Below are 11,396 nucleotides of genomic sequence, written 5' to 3'. Positions count from 1 at the left end.
AAGCTTATAATTATGTTTTCTACCATAAATTTCGATTGTGTGCTTGCAAACATAAGTAGTTTAATCTCATAATTAGAGTTGTTGACATTATGATGAATTAACAAAGTTGGTTAAAGTACTTAGTGATTCTAAAACGATATTTATGCATGTATTATTCCTCTCTTTGTATTGATTGCTTTTTAACGATTGCAAACATTAGAACTTGCCTTACTTCTTAATTTGCTTGACCAAAGAGAGATCAAATAGGAAAAAACAATTAACAACAGCGATTACCCAGGAAAGCTAATATGAGATTAAGGGCAAAGGTCCTTAAGCAAACACTTATCTAATTAACTGATGATTGAGTAGCATTCATCTATTTAGAGCCAAAAGCCATTTAAGTAAACCTAACTTACAAATTCTGCATGTTAAGCATCAAAATATATCACTAATACTTTATGCTTACTGAGTTATGAAATCATCAAAAACATAGTCCAAGTCCATTCACTGATTGATACAAACTATATACAAACTATGGACACTACGCCAACTTCGTTGGATTTTATATTGGATTCAACGACTGTTTTATACTTCATTACGAGATACAATTTAAACAACATCAATACATTAAGCCACAAGTTCGAATCATACCACAAACTAGCCTACTCCCTCTATCTTAATTTATAGGTTTCATTTTCTTTTTTAATCAGTCCCAACAAGAATGATACATTTTTATATTTAGTAACCATATAATTTTGAAACATCCATTTTAGACGGAGGGAGTATTATTTTATTGAATATTAGACAAGGCCAATTCCATTATCCATGAAGTTTCTACCTGTACACTACTTGCATTTATACTAGGCCTATTTTCAAGACTTAAACCTATGATCTCCTGATCACATGACAACAACTTTACCAAGTTACTCCGAGGCTCCGCTTACCGTACAGCACTATCCACAGGAATTCTTCCGTTATCAAAAGAAAGAATTAGAATGATCTGATCCCCAAAAATTATGGTATGGGAACAAAAAACAAGTTATTCCTCCGTCGCAATTTCACGGACATCCAAGTGGCTATGAGCAGAGGTTCATAAGCAGAACAGACTACTTATATTAGAGTCAAACTTTGCTACATATAATGCAGAAACCCCCCATCAGTAATACCATTGCATTAGTTGATTCTTATAATCCAATACGTTAATGACAGTATCTACAAATTCTCTTGTCAAAAAAACACTAACGATCCTTTGCATTTCTACTAGCAAAAGTAAAATCTTCAGTAAAATTGCACCACGGATTTAGCAAAATATGACATAAATCACAACACAGAATGCATGTCACCCATGGGGAGGAAAGGGAGAACAAATCTTCATGTTGCTTCTTTTTTCTTGGCTCTCACTTTCCCTGTCCTTCGAATTGTGCCTTTTCTTTTATGTATGTGTTTGGGAAAGCAAGAGAAAGGCTATTATATATGTACAAGGGATCCACCACTTGCTGATATCACTGTACTTATCTGGTCCGAAACTCATTCCTGAATCTAGTTAGATTGTTGGAGAACTTATCTCTATTCTTCTGATCCAAGCTTCGGGTTATATCAGCCATAAGTTTGTCAAAGCACAGTGAAAGACGTTGTTGTAGGTCTGCTGGCTGCAAATAAAAATGGATAAACTGGAGCTGTCAGCACATGAAAATAGATCATTAGTCCAAGAAGGATTGCTCATATATTGGCGTAGATACTACCAATCCACCTCTTTCGCCTAGTAGCAGAAAAAAGATTGTTCGATAACAAACAACGATAACAACAAAATCAACAATTGCAACGGACAGAATAGATTATTCCAAAAAAAATTGATTCTCATACCTGTGAAGATAAAATCTGAGCTCTTAAGCTTGAGAACATCTGCAAGATGTGAGGTAATCGTATCAGGTATAGCAATCACCAACAATTCTTGTCCACTATAACGGCATTTTAGAATCTATACTATTCTTGCTTTCATAATGTAATGCATTCATCAATTGATTTCTTCCTATACACAAAATTATAAATAATCATGAAACCTGTGGTGCAGGTGGTATCGAAATTGTTAGCTCCCGTTATATATCATTTGCATCAAAAGTCGAATAATTTGACGAATTGGAATGAATTTTTAACAAAGAAAATTAGTCATAAGGGAACTCCATGGAATAAACCACAACCTTTCAGAAAAAAACAATGGACCAGCAAAGGGGCAACACCAAGCTCAGTGGATACAAAGACTCTTTCTGAGATTGAATTGATGTAGAAGTTAAGAATATATCTCAAGCAGGATTAACTCTGATGATTCAATCAACATTCATAAAGCTATGTTTTGTTTCTGTTTCTAATTTAATTTAAAGAAATTTAAAATGTGGAACAGGTGTCAACTTGCCCACAGAACCCAATACTCCATTTCTTGAAAACTGTGTATGTGAAGTTGGATTCGCAGGTGGTTTGTAAGAGGGATAGTTTTAGATATATTGGGTCTATGATTCAAGGGATAGAGAGATTGACGTGGATGTCTCTCACCGTATTGGGGCAGGTTGGATGAAATGGAAGCTTGCTTCGGGGATTTTATGCGACAAGAAGGTGCCCCTCAAGCTCAAAGGCAAATTCTATAAAGCTGCGATCCGGCCGGCTATGTTGTATGGGGCGGAGTCTTGGCCTGTTAAGAACTCTCACGTCCAAAAGTTGAAGGTGGCGAAAATAAGGATGTTGCATTGGATGTGTGGATTCACGAGGGCTGACAAGGTTAGGAATGAGATTATTCGGGAGAAGGTGGGAGTAGCGTCGGTGGAAGATAAGATGCGGGAAGTGAGGTTGAGATGGTTTGATCATGCGATGAGAAGGGGCACGGATGCCCCTGTTCGTAGGTGTTAGAGGTTGGCCTTGGATGGTTTCAAGCGGGGGAGGGGTAGACCGAAGAAGTACTGGAGAGAAGTAATTAAACGTGACATGGAGCAGTTACAGCTTTCTGAGGACATGACCCTTGATAGGAAAGTATGGAGGAAAAGCATTAGGGTAGAGGGCTAAGGTGGGTGGTCGAGTCGTAGTCTGTAGTTAAGAGGGTTTGGTGTAGCTTGGTTGGTAGGTCTAGGGGTGGGGGAGGGGGATCCATTGTCTGTTCGTGTACTTTATTGTTGGGTTATTTTATTCCTGTTGCACGCTTTTGACGTTTTTGTCCTTTGTCCTTTTGTCTTGAGCCGGGGGTCTATCGGAAACAGCCTCTCTACTTCCCCGAAGGTAGTGGTATGGACTGCGTATATTTTACCCTCCCCAAACCCCACTAGATGGGAATATACTGGGTTTATTGTTGTTGTTGTTGTTTGTGTATGTGTGTGTCATAGTTGAGTTTCCGTCTTGTAGTTTTTGAAATAGCAAGAAAGGAATCTAAATGCTACAAAAATCAGTGTTACCTCTTCGCTAATGAGTATCATACTCAGCATCGGACGACTTAGGCTCCATTGGTTGCCACAATCTTCAAATAAAACAATCTCAAAGAGAGTCTTCAATATCTGTCGGGGAAAATGATTGCATTGGCATAACAAATGAAACAATTCAATATCACAAGAAATTTTTTTTTCAGTACATTAAATTAAAATCAGTACGAAGAAGGTACAATGAAGGGTACAAGTAGAAGGGAATTACAAATATTGATAAAGTCCCTGTACTATCTAAAAATCCACAAATTCTAACATATTATCTAACAAATGACTCTTACACCAAAAGTAAAGATTTTGTAAATTTAACACCTATGCTTTACAAAAGAAGTGTGATTTATCTTTCCCTCAAAACTCTCTTGTTTCTCTCAAGACAATTAGTCCAAGAAGTTTGCGCTCTCATATATATAAATTCATATATGTTTAGTATTTTTTTTATTTTCTTATGTTTAAAAACATTGGTTAATGCAACTGCATCTCGTGTGCATTAGCTATTTTGTGAAAATACTGTGTTTTTTTATCACCTTGCTTGATCAATAAACAACTTGATTCTCGCATCCAAGGTGTTTCTTCAGCTCTTGCAATCTATTCCAGCTCAGTAGAAAGACTGGACTTCAGAAACCATCTCATTCTTTGCTCCTCTTAAATTTGACTGATCCAGCATAGCAAGTCTTTCCCAGGACAGATTCCTGTTTATCCGGCAGCATACTAAAGTTTTTCTGTTCCATTTTCTGATTCCAGCTTTCAATAATTTCAACTTTTTGGCTAGATATTTATCCATGTGGAGAGGAGTAATTTTAATCAATTCTTTATAGGGGAGGGGACATAGAGCACTTTCCTGTCTTGATGGGGTTACATCAAGGTTCGACGCTTAGTTCGTTTCTTTTTGCCTTGGTGATGGATGTTTTGACGCAGCACATTCAAGATGAGGTGTCTTATTGTTTGCTTTTTGTGGATGATGTGGTCTTGATTGATGAGACACGTAGTGGAGTTAATGCTAAATTGGAGGTTTGGAGGCAAACTCTTGAGTCTAAAGGGTTTAGGTTGAGTAGGTCCAAGACGGAATATTTGGAGTAGCGAGGTGTCTCATGAGTTCAATGTGGTTGTTAAGTTTGACACTCATTCTATCAGTAAGAGAGAGAGAGTTTCAAGTATCTGGAGTCGATGATTCAGGAGAATGGAGAGATTGACGAGGATATCACTCATCGGATCGGGGTAAGGTGGATGAAATGGAGGCTCGCCTCCGGCATCTTGTGTGTCAAAAAGGTACCTCCCAAACTTAAAGTCAACTTCTGCAGAGTGGTGGTTAGACCGGTTTTGTTGTATGGGGCGAAGTGTTGTCCTGTAAAGAAGACCCACATCCAAAAGATGAAGGTGGCGAAGATGAGAATGCTTCGGTGGATGTGTGGGTGTACTAGGAAAGATAGGATTAGGAATGAGGTTATTCGTGATAGGGTGGGAGTGGCTTCGGTGGAAGTCAAGATGAGGGAGGAGAGGTTGATATGGTTTGGTCATGTGATGAGGAGGAGCACGGATGCCTCAGTGCGGAGGTGTGAGACATTGGCTAGGGATGGTTTCAAGAGAGGTAGAGGTAGATCGCAGAAATATTGGAGGGAGGTGATTAGACATGACATGGAGCAGCTTCAGCTTACCGAGGACATGGCCCTGGATAAGAAGTTGTGGAGGATGCGAATTAGGGTAGAGGGTTAGTACGAGTTTAGGATGTATGTTTTGGTGTGGTATTTGAATATGTTAATTTTTATTGTATCTTGTATTATTACTATTCATCACTATCTTAGATTGTTTTATTTTGAGCCGGGGGTCTATCAGAAACAACCTCTATCTCACTTTTGAGATAGTGGTATGGATTGCGTACACTTACCCTCCCCAGACCCCACTTGGTGGGAATATACCGGGTATGTTGTTGTTGTTGTTGTCTTTATCTGGATTGTTTCTCTAATTATATGATGTCCGTGTTCCCTTTACCAGCAAAAGTTGAAAAGAGATTTAGACTCCTTGAGAAGAAATTTATTTTAGCAAGGCAACAGGGAGAAGAAATGTTTTCATTTGGTGAAATACAGTTCTCCTAGTCTTAGTAAAGAGTGATGGGTTCTAGGTATCAAAATTTAAGAATGCATAACAAAAGTTAACTGATGAAATGGCAATGGAGATTTAGTTTAGATGAGCGAGTTCTATGGATAAGAGGTATCTGACAGCCGTGTTCCAGAAATGTAATTACTCCTTATGGATTGAGTGTAGGGAGAACAATCTCATTTTTGTCTTCTTTTCCTGCCAATACCATAATAAATGTTGGGAATGGAGTGAGAAACTATTGGAATGACAATTGGATAGGCGACGGTCCATTAAAAGACACTTTTCCTGATTAATTTTGTTTAAGCCTGTACCTACTGTTACAATCCATGAGGATAGAGATCTTCAAGGACCGAATCTGAATTTAGGTGACTTTTTCATGATTGGGAAGTCACCAGAGTTGCTGAAATTTCAATTATCTGAGACAGTTTAAAGGTCTTACAACAGATGAAGATAGACGAGTATGGAAGAAACAAAGCAAGGGGGAATACCCGGTGAAATCTCCCTGTGATGCACTAATTCACAAAGGCCAGCAGGTAAAATTTGGCTCTGGAAACACATCTCAAAGGTAAAATACCATTCAAGGTGGCTTGCTTTATGTCGAAAGCTGTGAAAGAAGCATGTCTGACTCAAGATAATTTGATGAAGAGGGAATTGAAGCTGTGCTCAAGATGCTATGTGTGTGAAGAGTCAGAGAACAATAATCACTTTTCTTTTGCATTGTGGAGTCACTATTCAGCTGAATTTGTTCTTAAACATGAAAGGCATCAAATGGGCCATGCCAAGGTCTGTTGAGCTCATAGCTATGCTGGAACAATACTAGGGGCTGTTGTCATTCAGAAATTAAAGACTGCATTGACTATGGCAAAGGGTGGTTTCACCATTTGTTGTGATGCGTCTCGGGGCGGATTGGGTTGTGGCTAATGCAGTACGTAAAGTGGCAGGATATGCTTCTCAACAGCTAAAAATTCATGAGAAGAATTATCCGACTCACAAGTTGGATTTGGCCATAATCATATCTGCACTCGATCTGACATCACTATTTTAAGGTGAGCCGTGTGAAATCTGTACTGATCACAGGACTTTGCAATATATATTCAAGCAAAAGATATCTAAACTGAGGCAACGATGGTGGTTAGATGCAACACCCCGGATTCTTGGTCCTTGAAAATTTCTGAAATTTTATCCTCACTGTCCGGACTACAACTCCTTGCGAGTCGCAGGAAGTCTTAACGAGTCGTAGGACCCTAATCGTAGCCCGACCAGTGTGTGTGGCTAAGTTTCCTATCCTGATTATGAGTGGCCTCTAACAAGTCGTAAAGACTACACGAGTCACAGGGTACAAATCATAGGGTGACTAGTGTGAGGCGCAAATGGTTCTGTCTTGGATACGACTTGGACCCTACGAGTCGTAGGGTCACGATACGAGTCATATGATGGGAGTCGTAGGGTCAGCAGTATGTATGCCTAAAATCATTGTCTTGACTACGACTCGTGGTAATGATTCGTAAGGTGCCTAAACGAGTCGTTACGCCCGTAACGACTGGCAACAATTTTTTAGCTTTTAAGTTGAGGGCACTTTGGACATTTTCCTCTTTACCCACTTAATACCCACGATCATAAAACACCGGTGGGGCGTTATTTTCAACACTTACTCTTAGCACTCTCTCAAACTCTCTAAATTCTCCAAGGTCAAGATACTTAGGGGTCGTTTGGCAGAGTGTATTAAAAGTTTAATACATGAATTAGTTTTGTGCATTAGTAGTACCATGTTTGGTATCATATTTTTGACCATGCATAACTAATACTTGTATTAATTATACACTCTATTGTGTATTGAGGTGTGTATTAGTAATACACACCATTTTTCATGTATTAGTAATGCAAGACTTTCAACACGTGTATTAATTTATTAAATGACATTACTACCCCTTAAATTACTTTCCCTCCTTTTCCCACCATATCACATCCCCTATTCCTTTCCCACCATGTTCAAAAAATGCTCTCTCTATTTTTGTACTCTACCCTGGAAAAGAGGGTGTTATTTGATGAACTTGTATGAGATAATTTTTGTACTCTACCATGGAAAAGAGGGTGTTATTTGATGAACTTGTATGAGATACAACAAAAAAGGTTCATCCGAAAAGAAATTCTCTACATAGTTACCACAGTAAGTTTACATTGTATTCAAGTCCTCAAATTTTTTCTTATATATATGTTGGATGATATTCTTGGACATTTAACTGCAACTTGCTTGCTATAGAAACTTTGAAATGTTAATACCAAGTATTATTAATCATAAAGTTCAAAGTACTTAGGATGATTGTTTCTGTATTTACATTCTTATTTCTTGTAATTTTCACTTTGAAATAGAAATTTGTTCGAGCTTTGTTGCTTGTACACCTTGAAAACAATCTGAAATAGGAATCTGTTTGAACTTTGTTGCTTGTACACCTTCAAAACAGATTGTAAAAGGAAGGTTGAAGAAAGGGCAATTCAGTAAACAAGAATCTTTTTATAAAAATTATATAAATATATATTATCTTTAATACATCAAACCAAACGCTATGTAAAAAATAATGTATGTGTAACTAATACAAGCATTGTTAATACTTGCATTAATAATACAAGCATTACTAATACACCATATTTAGTATTATTCTTATACAGTCTACCAAACGACCCCTTAGGGTTTCCAAGAAGTAGGTCATCCAAAGGCTCAAGGGTTGATTTCTCTCATAAATCTTGGTGTTTCAGGCATGTTACTCTTCCCCAATTATTACTTTATGAAAAACATGTATTTAAATGGTTTAATTGGATGGTTTTGAATGTAAGTTTTCATGCGGTTGAGGATTTTGACACGGTTGATTCTTAAATTGTTATCCCATGATTTATTATGCATTGTTTATGCTTTATTAATGGTTTTGAATTTGTGGGGTGCATGGGAATGTTGAATAAACTCAGGGGTCATGGTATTCCCCAAATTAAAGTTCTGATATTGGAATTGGTTATTAAAAATTGTGTTCCCTCAACCCACTTGTACAAATGGCTTTGGATTGTGAAATTGTCACTTGGTTTGACTTACTCACCTAAGTTATTGTATTGCATAAATGATTAAACAATGAACATGGATTTTGAAAGCCTTGTTGGCTATGATTTGACTTAATGAACAAAGGGGGTCGAGGCATTCCCCCAATTTGAATTGATAAAATAAAGGGGGTCGAGTCATTCCCCCAAGTTAATGTGATTGTTATGGCATAGAGATAAACTTGCAAATGTAAGGGTATGACGATACTCATGATGTACCTTAACAGTTGGTTCATTGGTTAATAAATGGGTTATGTGAAACTTGTTTTAAATTGGGCTTAATGGGGGTTATGCAACAAAGCCGTGAAGTTGTGGGTCTTGGATGACTTGTCCTGGAAACTCATGTATCCATATTTGCTGACATGAAGGTTGGTCTTGATGACCTGTGTGCATAGTTCACACTATTGATATATTTGGGGTCAGGGCATTCCCTGGTCTTCCTTAATACATTCGGTACGTGCGGCTAACAGACACTGGGGCCCTTTCAGCAGGGAGAGCTGAACCTATATAACTCGTGGGTGCCTGTTATGACGGTTGAGCTACATAGTCCAAGATAATGTTTTACTTCATGCTAAGCCTTGTTCCCTATCCCGACATATAACTTATAACTTATGTATGTATATGATGATGTTCACATGCTTTTAAGTTGGATTTGATTTGGCTTTTGGCATTATTTTATCCACCATTCTTGAGTTACATGCTAGTGCTCAACCCACTAACCGTCTCCGGACAGCTGTATCCTACGCGATGCAGACACCGGAGATACATCTATTTTTCCTGCACAGTGTTAGGTGGATCGACTCGATTCGCCAGTCGTTGGTGGTAAAGTGGTGAGCTTCCGTTCTCCGGAAGGCTTGGTCATTTCATCAGTTTCCTTTCATAGACTAGAGTTGAGAGTTTCCATTATCATTCACATTATCATTGTCATTGTCAGGGTCGGGGACATGTTCCGACTTAGATTGGTGTTTGATTTTGTTAGAGGTTTTATGGATATTGTTGTGGACTTGGGTGGTTTTGGTTACTGGTTGTTGGATATTTAGTTATCTTGGAATTCCTTTGAGCTTTTATATTTTATCTTGTTATATGTTCAGAATTCAGCCTCTGTTGGGCATTGTATTCGGTTTGACTAGGCAACGGGGTTGGTCTCCGATCCTTGGTGGACTTGAGATACCCGTCACAGCCAGGCCCTGATTCGAGTCGTGACATTAGAGCTACTTAATGATTATGATCTTACTACTCCCTCCGTTTTAAAAAGAAAGACCTGGTTTGGCTTGGCACGGAGTTTAATAAATTGAGAAGACGTGCCATATCATCACAAATACATATAAACTACCGATTATACCCTTAAGTTAACAAGAATAAACTTTAAATAAACTTTATGAAAAGAAGAGAAAGTGGAGTGATAGGTGTCAATACCAAAATAATTTTCAAATAATGCTCTGCTTCAAATGTGATATGGGATATATGCAGGTCAAGTTAGTAGGTGTACAATCTGCTTGTAACGTTTATACCCATTTTGTAGCTTTGGGCATCATCTTTTGTGTGACCTCTTTTTTGTATAAATTCCTAGATGTAGATGACCTCTTTTTTGTATAAGCTCCTACATGTAGATAGACTCTTTTGTACAAACTCCTACACTTAAAGTTGTGTAGTTTTATCTCTCTATTGGAAAAACTAATGTACATAAATAAGTAGTGCATATTAGGAACAGTATTTTTTTTATGCCCTTACATTTATCAAATCTATTGGTAATTCAATGGTGATCTGCACTTGAATATGATGATCGCTAATAAGAAATTTTTTTTGTTGAAATTATGTATTCTCTCTGGCCAATCACGAGTATTGCATTAGGAAAAAAATGAAAAAGCACAAGAATTTGGGAAAAAATGAAAAAAGAAAGAAATTAAAAGTGAAAAGTTGAGGCGATTTGACAGGTTATAAACTTTCAATATTTATTGAATTTTTCATCCAATAAAAAAACATTAATCTGACATGTTTCTATATCAGTGGGTCCATGTTCTGAGTATTTTTAAATTGATGCAAAGGAAAAGGAAAAGAGTAATTCTTTTTGAATCGGACGAAAAAGGAAAGTATGTTATTCTTTTCGAAACGGAGGAAGTATTTGGTATCATCCCAGGAAGGTGAATGAGGTGACAGACGCCTAGAGTAGCTATAGTCTATGGGTAGCTTGAAATACAACCATGCAGAGAAGGACTGATTTGAGAAGCATCTGGGACAGATTCATCGTGCTTCTTTACAGTGCCTTCTCAAATCTAATTTGCAAAGGCACCATCCATCTTCCTCATATCGTGCATCTTTCCAGACTACAACAACAACAACAACAACAAACCCAGTGTATTCCCACTTAGTGGGGTCTGGGGGGGTAAGATGTACGCAGTCCATACCTCTACCTCTGATGAAGTAGAAAGGCTGTTTCCGAAAGACCCCCGGCTCAAGGCACCAGATATCACACAAACACATAGTAAAGCACAGAAGCAGATGACATACCATAAATACGGTACCCATAAGGAATATAAAACAGAGGAAAGCAGAGGAAAGCACACGGATTCGTAATAAGCATGGAACACTGAATACGGAATCATAACAGGAATAAAAAATAAAAAACCCCCACCAAGTAATTCCCTACACTAGCGACCCAATCTGACCCTACTCTTCTGCCGTAATTCGCGTCTTCCAGACCTTCCTATCTAGGGTCATGTCCTCGGTGAGCTGTAACTGTTCCATGTCCCGCCTAATCACCTCACCCCAGTACTTCTTCGG

At 38.0% G+C, this 11,396-nt stretch overlaps 1 protein-coding gene across 8 annotated transcripts in view; it reads right to left on the bottom strand.

Moving 5' to 3' along the window:
- Positions 1-1,120: 1,120 nt before the first annotated feature.
- Positions 1,121-11,396, bottom strand: part of LOC107878454 (exportin-7-A) — a 102,388-nt gene continuing 92,112 nt past the window's right edge. For 6 of the 8 annotated variants that reach the window (XM_016725475.2, XM_016725501.2, XM_047403400.1 and 3 more), the window contains 3 exons: positions 3,414-3,512; positions 1,843-1,881; positions 1,121-1,628 (listed from right to left, as the gene is read on the bottom strand). In XM_016725475.2, the coding sequence (XP_016580961.1) occupies positions 1,491-1,628; positions 1,843-1,881; positions 3,414-3,512 (276 nt within the window). In that variant the 3' untranslated portion in view covers positions 1,121-1,490. Of the gene's footprint in view, positions 1,629-1,842; positions 1,882-3,413; positions 3,513-11,396 lie in introns of those variants that run through there. The other 2 variants (XM_016725494.2, XM_047403480.1) reach the window with 2 other exon arrangements.

This window comes from Capsicum annuum, chromosome 1, assembly GCF_002878395.1.
Source record: "Capsicum annuum cultivar UCD-10X-F1 chromosome 1, UCD10Xv1.1, whole genome shotgun sequence".
Taxonomy (NCBI): domain Eukaryota; kingdom Viridiplantae; phylum Streptophyta; class Magnoliopsida; order Solanales; family Solanaceae; genus Capsicum; species Capsicum annuum.
This window is presented reverse-complemented; position numbering and strand designations above follow the sequence as displayed.